Genomic DNA, 21,521 nt, shown 5'->3' on the forward strand with positions numbered 1-21,521 from the left:
CACAGCCCAGACCCTTCCACCCTAATGCTCTCCAAAAGGTACTCTGGCCTCCTGATTCGACCCACTCTCCTACAGGAGAAATAACTCAAAACCGGATTTTTCTGGCAGGGGGAAAAGAAAAAACACAAAAAGGTATGCAACACAATACATCACCAACTTGTCAACTTGGCAAGGGGATAACAACACTGTTTTCAGGGTGACCAGCTGTCCCAGTCTGCCTGGGGCCCATGGGTTTCCTGGGACACCCGATGGGAAACAGTAACAACACCATTAAACCTTTCTCGTGCACAGGGCACTGGGCTAACCCCTCTCACAGAGTCTCACCAAAAGCCACACAGCAACAAGTCTTCTTACTAAACCCATTTTCCACAGATGAGAAAATGGAGGCACAGAGTCATTAAGCCATGAGCTCGACTTTTTCAGCTCGATGTAGAAAACAACCCCCCCCCAAAAAAAAAGTGATGGAAGTGAAATTCTGGGAAAAAGGAAAGTTCATACTTTCTGGGAAATTTTGACCTGGAAACTCATTAATGAGGAAAATATATATATATATATTTCCTGCCAGAGGAGATGAGAGGAAAGCCAAGGGGACTGGGAGAAATACAGAGAACAGGAAGATCAATCACAAGTTGGTCTAGATGTTTCCAAAATAGTCCAGAGAGGTGTTACATAACTAACACAGAAAGACAGAGAAGAAACCCCAGGTGAGGATGTGACTGCAGCAAATCCAGGCCGGGAACAGTGCTCTGCAGCCACTTGCCCAGGAACCCAGGCCCCAGGCAAGGTCTCCAACCTCAGAGTTCCTTGGGAAAGCATCCCGGGGCTCCCCTTCCTCAGACTCCCATGGTGGTACCAGGTCCCTCCAGTTCCCCCCAGTTCCCCAGCAGCCAAATTCACGAGCTGTGATGGCAACTGGAAACCACAAACCATGAACGGAACCAGAAGTCGGCCGAAAGATAAAAATCCACTCTCACGGCAAAAGCAACGATAACAGAACCACGGAGGCTGAAATCAAAACCATATCTGCTTTGCATGGGGCGTGTGGTTTTGTGTGTGTGCTTTCTACGTGTCAGCTCATCCGTTCCTGTCACATGCAAGTCACTGTCGGGCTCCTTTCACTGCTATGCAAAACCAGGGGCCTGGAGAGGAGCATTTTGGCCAAAAATTTCAATAAGTGTGGAGAAGGAAACACCAAACAGCTCTCAACTTATTACTATTAAATAAACAGTTGAGGAGGACAGGGTACAGCTCAGTGGTAAAGTGCAATGCTTAGCATGCATGGTCCTGTGTTCAATCCCCAGTATCTCCATTAGATAAATAAACAAAAATCTAAAAATAAATAAACCTAATTACCTCACCCCACAAAAAAGTGAGAAAAAAAAAGAAAGAAAGCAAACAGTTGGGGAGGCAGGGACACCCAACCCAACTACAAAAACAACGATATTGGTGCTTTTCCTAAACTCTCCTAAAATGACAAAATCATGGCAGGAGTAGCAGGCTTGTAGGGGAATGATAAGCGTATTCGGAGTTATTTCTGATGAAGATAAACTGGCAAATTTAAGCCAACGGAAAAGTTACCCAAGCAAAATACAGCTTCTTTTTGGTTGCCCTTTTTTGGCGGGGAGGAGAGGGACCCTCTTCCAAGGAAAGAGGGTCTACCACGTGATTGAAGCCTTTTCCTCCAGAATTCAGGCCCTGGGTGTCAAATCTTCAGACACAAGGGGCTTCACACATCAGGTCTTCAGTGGGGAGAATTCATCAACTGCTTTCACTCACCATTGTGAAACATGTGACAAGTGACAAGTTTTTTAAGAAAACACAAAACAAATTCAGGTACACAAAGCATGTTGGTGGTTTGGTAAACATGTTCTTTTTAGTTTAAGGGCATTCTTGAACCTTCCTGTGAGTTCTCTTTCACGAAAAATGTCTGCCTACGTTGGGTCATTAAGGTTTTTTTTCAGTTAACAGGAAAACTCTTGGCTTCTTTGGTAATGATTAAGAAAATGCTGCTGGATTCCAGAATAAAAACTAAGTGACTGAAGACCAGGAGGAGGGAAGAAGGGAGGTTTACTTTCAAGGATAAGAATCAAATTCAGAACTCAAGACTCCCGGAACATCTCCCAAGTTGTCTTATAGATTCCACACATCAATTAAGCCCTTATCTAGAACTTAATACCATGAGGAAGCTAATCTTTTAAATTCTACAGAAAATAATTTATTTTAAGCTAAAGAGTTGCTATTATCTCACTATTTCATTTCTGTATCATATTTTAAGTATTCCCAGGTCTTTGACTGTGTATTTACATCTGAGGAGCCACTCAAAAGGACAAAAATTCCTCTTTGCACAGGACTGCAAGATTTCAGCTCTAACAACCAGAAAATGACAAGTTAATCATGAAAGCAAGGCGGTAGAGTGCAAGCTGAGCATGCAGGAGGTCCTGGGTTCAATCCTCAGTACTTCCATGAATGAATGAGTATTATCCCCTCCCCCTCAAAAAAAAAAACCCCAGAAAAAAGAAAGCACCCCTCCAAGGCCCCTGGAAAGACCCACCCCTACCATGAACCAGCCATTCTATCCACAAAGTAGATGCTTTTAAGAGTCTGTTTTCCAATCTCCACCTCCCCCCCACCTCCATTCACTGCCTGCTCAATTCACATTGTTTATACCCCACCCTCAGGAGTGTAAATCTGACAACGGCTTTCGAGCCAAATCAGAGCCGCTAAAACTCAAGGACTGCAAAGGGTGCTCCCTCTTTCGGTGCAAAGATCTTCACGTTCGGAAGCACATCTCAGTGTTTTTTCCAAATTAATTTAGTTGCATTACTTGTTCCGAAATGATTAGCAGGTCTACCAACAAGCAGGTCAACCTGAGGGCTTTATATGCTGGCAGGTTTCGGTGGAGATGGTAGGTTAAATATTTCAAAGTATTTTGCCTAGATTCTACTGTTGAACTAGTTTAGAATACTCAGACTGCCAGAATTCAGTTGAACTGTAACTATAAAATCTCAGTTTTTCATTATCATCCCCTGATGGGTGCTTCAACAGAGTTGAAAGTTGGAGAAAGCCAGAACGTAAAATCCTAACAAATGCGCCTCTGGGAGCAAAGAGTTGCCTGGAATGGACACTAAATGTACGCTGTGACCCCATACAATGAACTGCACCCCAATTACAGAAAAAAAGACTCTGAAGGCTTTAACCTTCATTTACACCAGTGCTCCCAATAGTCAGATTTATGGGCGGGGTGGGGCAAGAGGGCACAGCCATGAATTTCTTGGCGGCCCACTGCCAAGCTCCTTGTACACGCCAGTCTTTGCAACGCTCCTCTCAACAAGCCAAGTGTCCAAGTCCTGTCCACTCCACAATAGAAAAGAAACCCCCAAACCAAAAGAGAAACACCAAACAATCACAACTCAATGGGAGGCTCCAGCCACTCCTCCCAACACAAAAGGAAGCCAGAGTCTAAAATATCCTGGGCCAAGACAACACTGGGGGGGGGGGGGGGGGGGGGCAGTTGCCAGGCGGGCAGAAAAGCAAAATCATAAACTCATCAATTCAGGGATAAAATCATAAAATTCCCAGGAATGCAAACAATTCAGTGAATCTAGGCTACGAGGTCCTTATAGACCCTAATTAAGTCTGAGCTGTGGAAACACCAGGATTCAGCACTGAAAGTCACTTCTCTGAAGGTGCATGCTTTCACTCCCCTCATCACCATATATTGAGCACCTACTACACACAAAGCTAGGCCACCGCTCAGTAGCTATTTTTTAAAAAATAGAGAATTTTAAATAGATTAAGACCTTCCAAACTCTTCCAAATGTGCATAACATATGAACTGCAGAATAATAACTGCTTTCCAGTAGAGAATCAAATGCTCCAAGATTATCAATTTAAATTTAGCCATCCCTTTTCTCTCTCTCTGTCTTAAATCATCATTAAGCAAACAGAAAGAGCATTTTCTAGGCCTCCTACTACAAGGCTTGGAAAATCCCATAAGGATATTAGGGGCCTGGAAATACAGAAGAGGAACCCCAAATTTCCTTTATTATTTTGGACTGTCAATAGCATTTAGGCAAAACACCTCCTCCCATTTCTGCTTCATATGTTTTCCTTATTGGTTCATTTACACGGCGCTGCTCTCCCAACAGCAGTCAGTACATCGTTTTGTCATTTCTGCCTTTCCCCGCCATTAGGGCAGGCTGCAGAGACGACACCCCAGCTGCCTCCCGGAGTAGCCAGCAGCATCAGCGCATCCCTTCCCTCCAAGTGGTCCCCCCGTTGACTAATGTTCACCAACACTCATACATCATTCCCAAATTGGTCCAAATGAATTAAACACAGCTCTGCTTAACATTACGAGATTTAAATGGATTTTCTCTCTACAGGTCTGCCCCATAATTGGGTTTATCCATCTTGTTGAAGTACAGTTTACACTTGCTAACATCACGCCAATTCAAGTTACATTTTCTGCTCCAGTGGCAGGAGCAAGGCAGATTTGTCATCGGATCATAACAGGTAATTCAAACAACAATTAGTTTGATGACGGCCCGTATGTCAATGTCTGCTCCCAGCAGCCCGGCTCACAGTCCGTGTGCTCTCTTCCTCAAGATGAATTGTCTTCACAATTCTTCAATTTCAATCATCGACAATGTTTACTGAATCAACTTAAAAACTATTGACACAAGACTATCTTCCCTACGGAGCAACCTCACTAAAGGCCTGGTGAAAAGAATCCTCCAGGCCCCCCAGGATGGGCTTACACACATCCATTTTCATGCCTTGGATAACTTCTGATTTTCAGCCAACCTTCTTGATTCTGGTGCCTCACCTCACCCTCAAACTTCAGGGAGGCACAAGGTTTAGGAATAAAAAGGAATGAGTTTGTTTGTGTAGGCTCATCCATCCACAAGTACGAAAACGCTTGTTTTCATTTTTGTTTTTTTGGAAGTCCCCTGCAGGAATGAATGACAAATTCTCAAGATCTGAGAAAATGTTAAGACCCAATGGGTAACACTACTTGTCGTTAAAAAAAAAAAAAAAAAAAAAAAGCTGATATTGCTTTTAAAAACCAACTAACCTCCAAGCATCTTGAAAGCTAGAAGACAATCACATAAATATAAACTAGTCCAACCACGGTTATGCACTGAGCGATGCCACAGTCACTGAGACAGGGTGCAAATTCATGCACTGAAGGGGAACTGAAATCAAAATATGAGATACCCGGGAAAGAACATTAAGTTGACATAGGGACTGAAGGTCCATCTCAAATTATTTGGTTGAGTACCAAAAAATATATTCATTGGCCTCTCATGTTATGAAAGAGACTGTTAAGAGAAATACGCAAACTTAGGTACTCTGTTCCCTCTCTGCCCACAGTCTGTATTATTTAAACACATTCGCACCCTTTGTTGAGCACCTACTATGTCCCAGGAATTCCTGCACGGCACTCTAAGGATACCAAGATGAGGCACAACCTCAAAAGAGCTTATATTCTCATCAAATGGTACAAGGACTAGGCAGGATTTTTAAGTGACCTAAGAGAAATTCACACAGCAACCAACAGGAGTCACAAATCTTTGTTACCCAGCAAAGATAGTCCACGTTATCAAATTTATCACGTGTGATATTCTTGACAGGAAATAAAACATACACAATGCACATCGGAAAAAGGCATACTCTAAATCTACAAACAAGTACTTCACAGAGGTCCCTGTGGTTAAACACGGCAGCTTGGATTCATCGAGCAGTGTGCCACTGCCCTGCCCAGCCATTTCAGACCTTATCTCACTTAATCTCCCAACAACATTCTGGAAACTGGTAGCACCATCATCCCCATTTTACAGATTAGGTAGCAGAGGCTCGGCAGACCTGGACCTGAACCCAGGTTATCTGGCTCCAGAAACACGAGCTGAACCTCCCACCTCCTCTTGTACCTGTCCCTTTAAAATGGAAAGGCAATGCTACGACAGCCCAATGGAAGGGTGCATACTTTGTTAAACTAAGCCCGTAGTTCTCAACTATGGACAGTTTGGACCACAAGGGGACATAGGGCAAGGTCTGAGGACATTTTTGGTTGTCATATTTTTGTTGGGGGCTAGTGGCACAGAGAGGGTAGAGGCCAGGGCTCTTGCTAAACAAACATCCTGCCATGCACAGGACAGTCCCCAGTGCAACAAAGAACCATCCGGCCCAAAATGCCAACCATGCTAAGGTTGAGAAACCTGGGCTCAGTCATCTTATCTCACTAAGCCTGCAAAAACATGCAAATTTCCACTCCAGGCCTCAATCAGTGTAGAAGCTGGTAAAACCAAGTGTTTTTCCAGCTGGTACCATAAAAAAAATGGGGTTTTGTGAAGATGCTTCAAAGTGTCCACAAATGTTTGATTCTAATGTTTCTTTTTAGAACAAGCTCTAGATCAAGAAATATATAGCACCTGTCCCTACTTTTAAGCTTTACATATTTTTTGAATCTCAGTGTATTATTCATTAAAATATTAAACTGCCAACCACCCTGCGGGTTTTGGCGGAAACTTCAGGAAGAATGGTCTACTGTAACTTCTGTTTAATTGAAGTGGATGTTGAGATGTCAATATAAACCGTTTAAAGAAAAAAAAAAAAAAAGCTGTAGCCACTAAACTGTTTGACCAGGATTTGATACCACAAACCAAACCAAACTCCAGAAACAAATTATGTGCTAAGCTTGGTAAGCCTGCACGTGTCAGGAGAACCCACTTAGAAATTTCTGTGCTTAGCTGGATGACCCCATGATTCTCAGGTACTCTCTAAAAAGTTAATAGCAAAGTGCAACTTATAAAATGGAGTCACTAAGAAAATACAAGGGCTGGCTGCCACAGACCAGACCCCTACGCCTGCTGGCTGTGGCCCAGAAGGGGGCACATATGGCTGATAGAACAGTTGTTTCCATTCTTTCCAGTTGTTCCAGTCAAAGACGACCAGACGTCCTCTCCGCAGCCTCCCCAGCCCTCTTACAGACCATGCAGGCTGGGCCCCAAGTGCCTTAAGACAGTGGAGAATGAACAGATACAAATACCTCAACTCAAACAAATACAATGATAAAATTAAAACAGATAGAAGTTTAGAAACGGTAAGTAAAAACGGTAACACTCGATTGTCTTATTTTATCTGGCCAATGTAATGCAACTGCTATTGGCTTAGACAAGACAATAATGTCTCCTTAAAAGACAGACATCAGGCCACAATGGACTCCCGGGTTCTGGTCTGGGCTCTGTTTCTGCCGAGTTGTGGGACCTCAGACAAACCGATTCGCCTCTCTGCTCCCCAGTTTCCTGGCCTGTCTAAATGGACTCTACCTTGGTTCCACTCCAAGAGTGGTCTGGGGCCCAAGGGCATCAGCATCCCTTGGCAGTGTGTTAGAAATGCAGGCTCTCAGGCCCCCCCTGGAATCACTGATTCCGCATCTGCATTGTCACGTGACGTGGAGGTGTGAGCAGCACTTAGACAGCCGGCCCCCTCCCTTCAGGGTCCCCGAGCTCCCTGCACATATGACAGCAAGAGTCCCACCTTCCCTCACCGGTACTAACTCAGGAGGCAGTGAGCATCCTTGATTACCTGATAATGAAATGTTCTCAAAACAGAGGCTACTATCATTGAACAGACATGCTTTAAAGAATTCTGAATGTAACCAGCCTTTTGTCCCCCAGGGAAAAAAGAGTCAAGCTAGAATAAGCCAGCAAACAAACGGACGACTACAAATAGTTGTTCTCATGAAACAACAGGCATCAGAATCATCCCAAGAGTGGAATGGGGTACAGATTCCAGGATCCCCTAGATTGGAGCACTGTCTTTAATGCTCCCCCCGGGGATTGTAATGTGCAGCTGGAATTGGGAAGCACGGCCCTGGTCCAGTGGTTCTCAACGTGCTGTCGCCAGAGAGTGGGCATCAGCATTACCTGTAAAAACTTGTTAAAGCTGCAAATGTCAAGACCTACCCAGACCTACAGAACCTCAAACTCTGGTGGGGCCACAATCTGCATCCCAGCAAAGCCTCCAGGCACCTACCTTCCGGGGGATGCCTGCTCAAATTTGTGAAACATAGACCTAGTTCTAAAGAAGGAAGATCTCCAAGGGGTTAGAACCCAGGAGTCCGTATTTTTGAGCAGTGCCCAGGGGATTCCTTGGAATACAGCCCAGAGAGCTGGCTGGTCACCTGCTTCAGGAAACCCCCAGGCCCTCCTGAGCATTATTCTGAGCAGACAGTAGTTAGCATGAGATATGCGGTACAGTCTCTCTCCAGTCTGACTGCCCTAGTTTGAATCCAAATTCCCTGAATGTGGGCAAAATATCTCAGGTATCTAAGTGTCCGTTTCCTCATTGACAAAATGGGGATAATCATGGTAAGAGTAACTACACCATTTGGGTTTCCTTCTGTGTCGTTATGAAGAGTCAATAAATGATACACATACAGCACTTAACATTGGACCCAAAGCATCGGGAGAAGTCAATAAGCAGAAGCTGCTACCATTATCAACTGTTGTCACTGCTTCTGACCCCAAGACTAAACACATTACTGCCCAAGCTAGCCTTTCATAAACAAAGAAATGCCTCTTCCTGAGCCTTACAGAAGCCTCTGGCTCTCTTCACATACCCAGGGAAAAGGAAAGGCCTCAAAAGCTCACTGGAACCTGAGTGCAGTCTAGTTTCTCACCCAAAATGAGAAGAAAAGTTATCCCCATCGAGTACGTGGCCAGCCCTCAATTTTTAGTCAGCAAGTGAAAAACAACTGAGCAGCCAATAAATGATCAACTGACTGATCCCAGAAGCCTCTGGGGCAACAATCCCAAAACTTCAGTAGGTGAAAAGCAGAACCCTGATTAAAAATGCAAACTCGCGGGCTGCACAGGAAGCCTGCTCTATCGGACCAAGGGGAGTGGGGCACTTACAAGTCAGCATCTAACTCATCACCAGAAAGGAAGCTCCCAGACGTGTTTTTGCTCACTGACGAATTCCGCAGGGGCCAAGCACACAGCAGAAGTACACCAAACATTTCTGAATGAATGAACAAATATTCTGAGGTATGGACTTCAATGAGACAATTAGGCTATAACTCATCACTTGTAGCAAGTGAATGAACCTTTGGAATGAGTTAACTGGCATCTGGAGGCTTTGTCAAAGTACTCCAGTGAAAATGACATCTGTGTCTGTCTGTCTCTGTCTGTCTCTTTCTCTCTCGGGCACACACACACACGCACACACACCCCCTCTGTGGAAAGTGGACATGAAATCTCACAACCAGGTCTGGAAATAAGAGTAAAGAAAAAGTGAGGAAGTGAATGTACCAAGTACTGAGGTTGTTTCTGTGAGTTCTCCCTCTTAGCCCAGATTTGCTCCTCAACTGAGGTGGCAAATCCTCAAGAAAACTGCAAGGCCAGGGAACTTGCGGAGCAAAGGAGGGCCTCATTCACAAGAGCCAACCATCAGAAACGTCAACTGGGGAATAAAAAAGCCAGGAGCCCTCCAACATCCTGGCCAAACCCCCTGGTCTAATTCTCTGGCCACTCTGATCACAAACAACAAGGATCTACTGGGGCAAAGTGATGGACTCCAAGCCACAACAACTCAGGAATCTCAACCACGTAAAGACTCAGACAAGACTCAATGTCAAGTTCACATTCAAGAATAAAGGAACAACATGGGGCAAGATGCTCTCCAGCTTCTATCCTTCTCTCGCTGGCTCCACAAAGCACAAAACCCTGAGGAGAGGCCTCAGGCCGTACTGAATCATGGGGGATGAGTTCTAAGACCGAGCAGGAGGGGTATGAGCTGGCAGAACTCAGACGGGAACGTGCAAGCCTGAGGACATGAGGGAAAGCAACACCCACTGCAAAATCTCCACTGCTCAGCTGTGTAAACAAATAAAATGGTCCATTTCTTCTGGATCTTCTCCTAGTTGTCTTTGTGCACGCACACACACACACAGACACACACACACACAAACCACTTCACATCTGAAAAGAAAAACAACCAAGAAAGGTCTACACAGTTTGTTTTTGTTGCGTGTGGAGTTTTTTTCCCCCCCCAAATCACATCTGACTTGGTGTTAAAACATCAACCTTTGGCCAAAATACTCTTAAAACAAAGGCTTAATTGGTTCTGAAGTAGCCCTTCTGAAAACCAAGGGAAACATCTTCCATGGGTCTTGACCTTGATTACAGAACTGCTCTTAGGGTTGGAATAATGATGAAGGAGGAGTGGTGGAAAAACTAGCTTCAGGGAAGCAACGGGGAGAGTGCCTAAATGTTTATCCACAGTCACCTGCGGGGCGTCCCTGGGGGGCATCCGCAACACCGGGCCACCTCTGTGCTCAGCCTGCAAAATCCTTTCCCGGAGTTAATGGAGAGATGGTGGGAGGAGTTCCCAGGAGCAGGGGCCAGAAAACAAAGCACCTCATGAAGGGAGCCTGGGTGGACTCCTACGCGTCACTCACATACCTAACGACCACTCTGCTGGTGCCTTTCAATGACAACACCTGAAATCCAGTGTTCAGGTCTTTTTCAAAAGGGCAACAGAAGCTAAACACAGGTATTACTCACCCAGTCCACTCTGGGTACAAACAACAGAATCTGAAACATATATTCCTCCGAAAGATGCAGGTTAGGTTACCAGGGCCTTATATTCATAATAGCAGAAAACTAGAAGCAATCCAAATATCCAGAAACATAGGACACGTGTGCTGTGAAATAGTACACGGCCGTGAAAAGGAGCAAACAATGTCACAGGCAATTACAGGGATGTAACTCACAAACACAATGCTGAGGGCGGCCAGACATGAGACAGTAGATTCTACACGATCTCATTTCTAAGAAGCTAAAAAACAGACAAAACTAATCTATGGTGACAGACGAAACTAATCCACGGTGAGAATTTTTGTTGGCAGTGGGAGAGAAGCCTCAAATAAGCAAGACTCCTGGGGAATTGGTAATATTTTTTTTCAGGGCCCAGCAAACTATAGCCTATGTGCCAAATCTAGCCACTGTCTGTTTTTATAAAGTTTTATTGGGACCCAGTTGCACCTGTACCTATTCCTTTATATTTTTGGCGGCTCTCACACACAATGGCAGAATTGAGTAGTTACCACAGAGACTGTGTGGCCCACAAAGCCTAAAATATTTACCACGTGGCCCTTTACAGAAAAAGCATTCCAACCCCATTCTATATATATGGATCTGAGTGATGGTTTCATGGATGTTCACAAAAGTAAACATTCATCCACCTCTCCACTAATGGTCTGTGCACTGAGCTATATTTATATCATCACAATAAAACTCTTTACAAGTCAATAGAGTTCAAAAACTATGTCTTTTCTTTAAAAAGGCTTTTTAATTTTCATTCCGATTTTATTTGTGTTAACCATTTAGGGAGAACATGGTCTTTGTGTTACTCTTGTCTTTCCAAAACTGAGCCGGGTCAGGAGACTGTCAAAAGTGAGGAAGAGCCCTACGCATCAATCGATATTGTGTCCAAACCTTTTCCAAGAACATAACATGTCTACAGAGTCCCTCGGAGGCCATTCATGTAAACGATGAACTTGGCCAAGTCCTGAGATTACAGGCGAGGTGGGAGGGGACAGGGGTATGAATCTCATGTGATGCACGGTGTCATACTACTTGAGGTTATTTTAGGATGTAGCTTAGGAGAGCAACCAGCTCAGCTCAGATTGAAATACAGTATTTATTAAGGTTAGACAGTTGTAAATTTCCAGGGAAGAAAATTCTGCCCCGACAATCGCGTTGCATTTAAGGCTTAAATTGGAGAGTCGGGCAGAGAGGAAACGTCTGCTATACTCTACACTCAAGTAGGGCCACCCTCCCCTCTAAGCCCCACATTGCTACAGAGTTGCTGTGTGCCTTGGGAACAATTTTACTGCGTCTGAGGTTTCCTCTTTTTTTCCCTTGGCTTCTTTTGTTTTGTTTTGTTTTGCCATTTATCCTTTGATGAGCGAACTAAAATTACAGCTAGATACCATGTGGCTTGGCCTCATCCCGGTCTAGCGGTGACTGGGGGAGAGTGAGCCCTGAAAGCATGGCGGAGCTGGGTCTCTAATAAAATGTCTCCCTGTTTGCCCACGTGGGCACCAAGCCCTAGCAAACAGAAGCAGGGGAGAACAGTACCACCTGCTCACAGAGGAACAGCAATGGTTTCAGTCCTCCACACAATGAGCTCTGTGATTTACTCCGTCTTCCTCCTGAGAAAAGAGCTTCACGTGGCCCGCACCGGGCCAGGTGGTTTGGAGAAAGATGAACGGCCCCACCTAACAAGGGACATTTCAGCGACGGGTGTAAAGACACAACAGCTGGTCTGGTCTCAGCCAGTCTGGTCTCCCAGTGACATGGCCCCAGCCAGCCTTTCCACATCAAGATAGGGATCACGATGCTATTCAGCCTCAGCAATTCCCACACCCTAGGCAACAGGGCTTCCCAGCCCTCCACAAGATGTAGTAGGCCTCCAGACATTGTTTGTTCATCCATCCATTCATCAAGAGTTAGGGTTTGGGCTTGTTCGCCAACCAAGTCCTGAGTCGACACCATTTTCTGGGAGCAAAATTCACTGCGCCATTCCTCAAAAGGAGGAAGGGTCCACCAGGACGTGGGCCAGAGGGAACAGTGGCCAACAAGAATTCCAGCCTTGGAAGTCTCTGGGGGTGAAGGAATAATCCCAACAGTTACACTTTCGCCTAAAATATACACACAGATCGGCAACACAACTGCAGAAGGAACCAAAATATTTTTTAAATACGTTACTGTCACCTTGACATCAGCCCAAAATATTAGGGCTCCAACAAATAATGATGTCTGCTGAGTCACACTTTTCGCTGGTGGAGTAATTCACAACTGAGCTGGGGGGCAAGGGCTATTGGGAAGTCTTCTCCAGGCAGATGCAGATCTGAAACAGCAGAGCTACAGAGATGCGATGTGGCTGCACTTCCACGAGACCACAAACACAGACACAAGTTACCCGCAAGTGGTACCCACCAGAAAGGGAGCAGTGGAATAACATGAATGATACAACCAAGCGATACCAACTTCCAAGGAGAGATGACCCCAGAGCCAGACTGGAACAAAAACCTCCCTTCGAAGGGTTAACCCAGAAGCAGAAGACTCAAGAAGTTTCGGCACCATTAGTTACACCATGAGGTGCATCCATCCTGGCAAGGCCAGGCAGACAGACGAAAATCGTATTAGTCTGCCCTCCCTCCACTACTGCATTCTGCTGGCATCAGTTCAGCTCTGAGTCTATATTAGTCCATGATTTGTTTAGCTAGCTTTTGGATTTAAGAGAATGGAAGTACTACGTGAGCAGGAAACAGGACACTCATCAGAAGCTGGGATCCGAAGCCTTTCCCTTCCAGTACGTCTAGTGTCATATATCAACAGGTCCAAGAGAAATCAACATTTCAGAACAATCAGGTCAAAAGCGGTATTCTTAGCACCACTTAAGATGATTCTGACCCACCGGAAACAACTCTCTGGCTGTCACACAGCCTCCTCTCCCATCTCCCCCCTGCCCCCACCTTAATTCTTCCCGTTCACATTCTGTCCCCTCATCTGAGTCCCAATTTAGGACCCCTCCCTAGGCAAAAACAAACAAACAAACAAAAACAGTAGCCAAACTGGGGTCTGTGAGACCATTATGCCTGATCTAGATATTATTAGCAAAAAACACAGGCTTCTCCTTTCTTCCATATCTTTAGATCATTTTAGGAGCATTTCTTCTGCTCTTGTTTCTTCTTGGCTTCCCACCTCCCCTGATGAATCAACCACCACCACCACCATCACCACCATCATCACCACCATCATCACCACCATCATCATCATCACCATCATCATCATCATCATCATCATCATCATCATCTAGGTTGGGGGTAGGGGCAGAGAATAAGAGACACAAGAGACCTACATATTGACAAATCAGGCTTCATGATCTCTTGCATGTCCTACCTGAATTGCAATCTGGTGTTCAATCGTTTTGTACGCAGAGTAATGTGTGCTCCCGGACTGAAAATGGAGCTGTAGAAAGAAACCAAATCAAAGCGTTCTGCTTATGTCACAAACTACAAGAAAACATCTTAAGCAGTTTATGAATAGCAGACAAACCTTCCTAGATTGAACTGCAGCCTTGGCATTCAATCAAGACCTGTGTATTTTTATCTGTTGCTATAAATAAGCTGCTCATAATAATCTTAAGTTAAAAAAAAAAAAAACACCTATTCAGTAAGCAAAGGCGGGAGGGGGGGACAGGAGTGAGGATCAATGACATGAAAAGGAGAGACGGACGCCCATTAAGACATAAAGGAAGCTAGTGTGCAGAGCAGGAGGCTGCAGAGAAATTAACTGTGTGCTGCAAAAATCAGAATTGCGACACGTAGGCAAGAAGGAAAAGACTGGGAGAGAAAGGATGTTGAGAAGCCACAAGACTGCAAAGGTACAAGCCCCCCCAGAGTTCTAGTAACTGGGCTCTCACTCTCAAACACAATTCTATTTTGGGGAAAACAAATGTGTCAGGGAGAATTCAGGGGCCACCCAATGCCTTATACATTCTTTCGCAATGACTAAGCTATCAGTCCCAGGACAGCTCGGGACAGCTCTGCAGCCCGCACGCACTCTAGGAATCCACACTTCCCCAAAGGGGGAGCCAACCAGTGCCAAAGAGCCACCGAGGTTTCTAAAGACCCCCTATTTGGGGGCCGCTGGGTGCAGGTACCTCCCTGGTTCACCCAGACCTTCCACGTAGTCCCTCCTGGGCCTTTCCCTCTAAAGTCCTGTAGACCCCCCAACAAAGAAGTGGGTAACCCCAAAGGGAAAGGAATACCAAGATGCCTCTACTAATTCTTCTTTTCCCAAATAATACTCATTAATCTTAGGCTCCTACCAATTGGGAAAACAAACACTATCTGCTGATTTATTTCATAAACAGTGCAACAGTCACTAAAGGACCTCAACAATATCTGAAAATGCATTTTAACTTGCCATAAATGAACAAATGATGAAGAATCAGACAGTCCTATAAAATCACTGCCCATCCCCCTCGAGGGCAGCAACAAGCAAATCAGTTGCATTTCCAAACACAAGTCTGTATCATTACCGCAAACTATTGCTATTACTAGCACCAGACAATGACTATGACCAGAACCCTCCTGTACAGCAAAGCATAACCCAGCCCGCAAGTGAGTTTGAGACCTCATTATTTTGTATCTTGCTCCCTGTTAAAAAAAAAACTAGTTTATACGGGTTTTTTTTTTAAGGAGAAAAAAAGAAGTTCACATAAGAACTTCTGAACCAGCTCAAACTAGATACCACATAGTTATGAAATTTTTAAAATAGCCTAAATCCACACTGCTCAAGGGGTAAGGCTGTCTTGTCCCTAGTTGGGGATATAGTAAGTTCTGAGGTCATTAGATCTTTTCCAAATGAACAAAAAAAGCACAAAACACTGCCTATATATATATATATATATATATATATATATATGAGTCTGCTTGCTCCCAAACATAATGGTAATCAAAGTTAAAAGGGGGCACAATACAGGTGGGTCAAAAAATTACATATTCCTTAACCTGTCAAAGCACAGGAATGGATCACACTCTCTAAAGGCTGAGCCATTGAAGGTAAGCCCCCCACACACACGGCCCCCCACACACTCAGATGCAGTTCATCCAAAGTGAGTCACTGAAAAAGACAATGAATTTGCCCCCTCGGCCCCCCTGTCCTTTTTGTGAAAGCTGCCAGTCAGTAAGCGGAGATCGCACTAATTACTGTGACAATTCTGCATCGTGTTCAAACAACTTTTGTGAGAGGGACAGGTTCCTCTGCGAGTTTGGAATTCTTGGCCAAGAGCAGCTCTTGTCAGAGAGGGGGGCTCTCCTGCTCAGGAGAGGAGGCAACACTAAAAGCTTATCCCCCTTTTCAGCTGGTTTTATTCTGCACTTTTCCAACTGCCTGACTCAGAGCTTAATGGAAACTTGTCCAAGCTTTTTCTTCCCACAAACCCTGCGGAGCCCTAAGGCAATCTGCACTCAGGGTAACCACAGAAATCTCCTATCATCAATTAAAATTGAATGGACACCTGATAGCTAAGTATATATGTTGTGGAAACAAAATTTCATATAATCACAGCCTTCTGAATAAATTAATGAAACTGTGGCTAATCCAAATTCAATTTTCACTTGTCCAATTCCATTCATAATCCTTGCATTCATCACCATCCAAACAACACAACTCCAGAGAGAATGCTACAATTAAGACAGTAAATATATAGCTGCAAGGTCCTTAAGAATCCAACAGAACAAAGTTAACTTCACGTTCACATACACACCAATCTAACCCCCCCACAGGTGTCCCGGCACACAGAATAACCTCGACCAGCTCAAAAATACACACAGCACAAGCTCCAATGAAATCTCTACTCCCAGCCAGTACCCAGCGTGTTGGAGAGATTTCCAGCTCAACTTTCCCCAGCTACAGCAATGAGGACTTACAATTTTCTTGTTTCTCCTCTGGGTTTCCACCCCCTCTTTTCCCAAATACTCTTCTAAATCACACCCTTTAAACTGCTTTTTCCTTCCCTGTAAAACACAAAGATGCCTTGTTCATTATAGTCTAGCTTTTTAAAACAAAGATAAAATATAAGGACCCAGTAAAAACTTGGCATTCTAAACTGGAACAATAATTTATTTATATCTCTGTAAAAAGCTAGAAGGAAGAACAGAGAGGGTTGGCCCTTTGGGGCTTTTTTTGGAAGACGAGGGAAGGTTGAGAGATCTTAGCTGGCGATCTAAGGCTGATCTGAGTTTCAGAACCAGGCTCCCCCATGCCTGGGCTCTTGGGACCCTCCTGCTCTTGGTCACCTGCATCATTCCGAGTCACTTCCTCATCCAGCAATGGTGGCTGTTATACCCTGGGCACGTAATAGGGCCTCAACGTGTTGCCTCCCCCGCTGGGGCATCCGGAATTGGCACCAAATGAGAACACCAAGGTACTTTTCATGTCCTTCCTTCCCATGAAACTCTCAACAAAACAAACCTTCTCTTCCTGCGTGCTTGGTTACAGTGGCCAAGCCCACCCACCCATTCTAATACCCACTCCCTCCTCCACGACCCAGCCCTCTCTGCCCAGAGGAAGCGCCGTGGAGATGTGGCTGTGCTCAACACAGGTTTGTATAAATACTCCAGCAATTCAAAAACCAGCATTTTACAATTAACCACCTCCTTTATTATTATCCCATCCAGCTTTCTCTCGTTTCATTCCTAATCACTACTACTGGCCCTAAATTTGATGCTTCAGATACAAGTCATCAGAGATATTCAGGGAGGAAAGGGAAACAGCTTTTTCAACCACAGAAATCTCACTCTCAAAGGCAACTTAAAAAAAAAAAAAAGGCCTACATTGGGTTTTCCAGCACTAAGTTTACTTCCAATATGATGAAGATTAATTCTTTCTGCCTACTCATTCCACTAAATTGGGAAGAAGGGGAACAGTTGCTTTATTTCCAGTTTTATGAATCACCTAGCTTTCTCTTTTATTTAAAAAATTTTTAAAAAGAAAGAAATCCAGATTCATTTCCTAAAAGGTTTTGGTTTTGGGGGGTTTGGGGTCCACCTTCCTCTCTACTGTGTAGTTACCACCATGGGGCTCTTGAAGTTTAATTTCCATGTCATTAGCTTTCAAGACAGAATAGGGGCTTAAGAATACTTCTTAGGTCACCAGTCTTTTTCAGGACAACCCCAGCCCTATGCTGGGAGCCTTTAACAATGGGAAATAAACTTCTGATCAGGTCTTTGGGTGCCTGCCTGCCCTTTTAAAAAGTGCCAAGGGGGCTTCTAACTTCCACAGGGAAGGCAAAACCAGCCCTGACTGGTAGGTAAGGGGGCTTAAACATTCCTGCAAAGATCCAGACACGGAACATCTGTACCATCCTAAAACAACAACTTAACAAAGGCAACCCCTTTTCACTTCCTGGCATTCTCCTTCAGAAATTCTGCTGCAACAAAACACATGCCTTCAGACACAGGAACAATCTCTCCTACTGTCTCGATGTTCCATCAAATGTCTATTTACCCTCATTAATTTTTTCTTTTCTTTTCCTCAACCTGAAACCATCAGCTATGAGTCAGAGAAAGATCATTAACTTATACAGCTTCCATACACATCCACCTACTCACATTTGGGGAAAGAAGTATTGACTTGCAACACTGCCTGAGACCAAAATCCTCTAAGAAGGAAAAAAAAGGCGGGGGGGGGGGGGGGGCAGGGGAATCGCTTCAAGAAAGTTATATCTATAGTCTTTGGGGGGATGCTACGCTCATTGTTTTTCCACTTTGTGCTGCAGTCTCTTGCAAAAAAAAAAAAGTTGAAGTTGAACTTGGTTATGATGGACACTTCTGGATTGGTTTGAGGGAAAATTAGATGATTTTCTTTAAACATCAAAACATAATTACAGTTCTTAAACTGTTTGGGAGAGTGGGGGATAAAATGAATCAGGTTTCCTGCTCTTGTACAAAACACATTTCCCAGCATACAAAAACACGTGGGCTGAAGTGCTGAGACATGTTCCTAACACAGCATTTTTCATTAAAAGTTGCTACACTAACACTCTTAAACTGATGCCCCATCATTACTCCACTTAGCAGTCACAGCGCTGCAACTCATAACGAATTAATTTGCATTAATGTGGGTTTCATGCATCCTTCCCTGGGTATGCCATTGTGATTCAGGCTTAATAAAACTGACACAATAACATATCGCCTTTTATTTCACTTTCCCAAACAGACCAACCCACCCAAAGACCCACACGAATCCTCTCGATTTTTCAAGCATTTTGCTAATATATTTAATACATCACAATTGGCCCAGCACGCAAGACCCTAGTTATCTCCTCAGTAAATATTTATAGCATCACTCTTTCCCATTCATTCTGCATTTTCTTAGAGAATCTCGCTGTAGCCTACATCTGCAATTCATTGACTTTACAATTTACCACATGTTGGGATGGGAGAGGTCTTAGCTCCATTTGAATCACTACACAAATATGCAAGTGATTTATCGGTTTCAAACTGAAGACTGCAAGAGAGGGACTCCACTTTTCCTGAACATTACTTCTTCTGGCAGACCATGAACAATTACAGTTCGTACTAATTAAGCTCTGTAAATGTGCTGTGCCTTACTAATGCCTGCCAGGCCTCAAATTTATTTTCATGATGCCAAACTTTAGCGAGCAATTTTAACTCCTTCAGAGCTGATCCCACTAATAGCCATTCCTTCCCCTGTAGACCGAGCTGTTTAGGGCCACTTTGTGACCAAAAAAAAAAAAAAAAAAGGTAAAACTATAACAGACTGAATTACCAGCCCGAAATCAGATGTGCCTAAGGAAGAAAAAACCTATCCTGGGAAAACCGAAGAACACCAGGGCTGATAACCCGTTCAAAGATCCCACAGCCCCATCTTTGTAATGAGCTGTTAAGGGATTCATATCTGTCCCTGAGGGCTAGTAAGTTTCTGCATTCCATTGATTAGAAAATAAAACCTTTCAGCCTTGGTCTTTAAGTTTGGGTTGGATGGAGGGAAGGATCTGGCCAGAAATGACAGAGCCATCAGCCCCCCTCAACAGTTACCCACACATCTCAGAATCCCACTCCCCCTTTACCATGTGGTCAGTTTTATAACGCACGCTAAAACAGCCCACTTTTTAAAAAATAAACTAAAGTCGGCAGGATTATTGGGGTCTCGACCACAGATGCCCCACCCCCAGACCCTCACACAATAACTTACATGCAATACATCTGCTGCTGGATATAAAACTCTGGGTGAAAAGTGGATTGGGACCAGTCTTTACTGAGCAAAGCAATATCGTTGTTAACAGCATACACCCCCACCATGGTATTTCCATCTCTCATAAGAAACTTCTAGTCCCTAATTTCAATCCAGCCACTTCCTCAAGTGCAAATCTTTGTCCCATCTCCTTACACTTTTCTAACCAATCTTAGCCAAGCATTTATTCTGCCTCCCCTGCTCTTTTTCTGCGCTCCCTCCCCAAGATACCAGTGCACTTTTCCCAAACGAGTGGCCTTCCCATCCCAAAGGTAAACCTGGATTGTTTTTGTCATCTATTAATTCTTGTAATCAACTCTCCTCACTCTGTGTCACTTTTTTTTTTAAACCCTCGCGTTAACCGGCGCACTCTGCCATGTGTGTATTTTCCCTTCCAGCTCAGTGGAACATCGTATAAATTAAAGAGCAGTCTCCTATATCAGGTTTCTTTAAGTATTCTGAGAAATATGCACAATATAGGCAACAGGATCTCGGGGAAAAAAAAGAAAAGAAAAAAGAAAGACAAGAAAGAAAGGAAAAAGAGAGGAACCAGAAGAAAGGGGGGAAAAGATGCAAACACCTAGAGCAACTTTGCTTTTGTAAAAAGGCATTTGTGCAGAGCCCCCCACTGAATTTCCATCCCTGAAAGTGCTCTTTATAAATGTGTATAACAATAGCCTGGAGGAAAAGTACAAGAGTCAGCTGCCAAAGGGGGGGGGTGTCTGTCTCAGCAAGCTCAAGACTGTAGAGGTGGGGGTCAGAGGAGGGGAGGGGGCAGCATTTGCGATGGGCTGTCCTCAACGCCCCCATCTCATTGCTTATAATTAGTTGGAGAAATTTGAGCTACTGCCAGTGTCTGCGGACCTTGAATATTATAAGGCCAACGTGGCGTCAAATATCTTAACATTCATAAGTGTTATGGGCTGTAAATAAAGCCTGTGGATTTATGACCCGGTGGCGCTTGCCAGCAAAGGACTGGGGCACATTTCTTTCAGCAGACCTGTCGAGGTGCAAGTTTGCCTTTGGTTGTAAAATTAACCATTTCCTTCACAAATGTGCTCAATTATAAGTCAGAGTTGAAGATTTACTTCCACGGTTGCCAATATCCACTCCCAGAAGAAACTCAGATGCCCACATCACACACCCCTTCAAAAATGAAAGCCTCAAGAATTTGATTCAGCCCCCTCCTTTTCAAAACTCCTGAAATGTGTCACCTCGAAACAGTTATAAATGCGGTTAAAGATATTATCTAATTCCACTTACCAAGACTAAAAAGCTTACACCTACTTCCTTGGAAAGTGCCTATTTATTTGGCAACGCCACGATTTAAAAAAACAAAAAAGGAGTAAATCACTCCTTGCCTGAAGTCTCGTCCCTTCCCCCAGTCTAATGTCACCTACTTCCTGTGTTGGAGAGAGCCTTTGCTAAATCCAGGGTGCCTCACACTTAACTGCCAATAAACCAACTTCCACAGAACTTCCAGACAGCTGGGGAAAAGGTCCTCGGAGTTTTAGTCATGGTCCAGAAACACGCGTCCGCACAAAAATTTGCAGCTGTCCTTTCTCTACAGTGCATTTTTAATGTGATTCAGGGGCCCCTGTCGTGAAACATCTGACAAAATGCAAAATCCACTTAGACACCTTGTAGTTTACCCACTGTGCATGGGTAAGAGAAGTTGCA

General features: G+C 44.2%; 1 protein-coding gene across 37 annotated transcripts in view; it reads right to left on the reverse strand.

Annotated features, from left to right (window-relative positions):
* The window catches only part of TCF7L2 (transcription factor 7 like 2), a 190,632-nt gene that overhangs the window by 163,328 nt on the left and 5,783 nt on the right, over positions 1 to 21,521 (reverse strand). For 22 of the 37 annotated variants that reach the window (XM_074373601.1, XM_074373600.1, XM_074373603.1 and 19 more), the window contains exon 4: positions 13,977 to 14,045. The exons of the other annotated variants lie outside the window; for them this stretch is intronic. In XM_074373601.1, coding sequence (XP_074229702.1) covers positions 13,977 to 14,045 — 69 coding nt within the window. The remainder of the gene's footprint in view (positions 1 to 13,976; positions 14,046 to 21,521) is intronic. 37 annotated transcript variants of the gene reach the window in all.

The sequence above is a fragment of the Camelus bactrianus genome, chromosome 11 (genome assembly GCF_048773025.1).
Source record: "Camelus bactrianus isolate YW-2024 breed Bactrian camel chromosome 11, ASM4877302v1, whole genome shotgun sequence".
NCBI lineage: Eukaryota > Metazoa > Chordata > Mammalia > Artiodactyla > Camelidae > Camelus > Camelus bactrianus.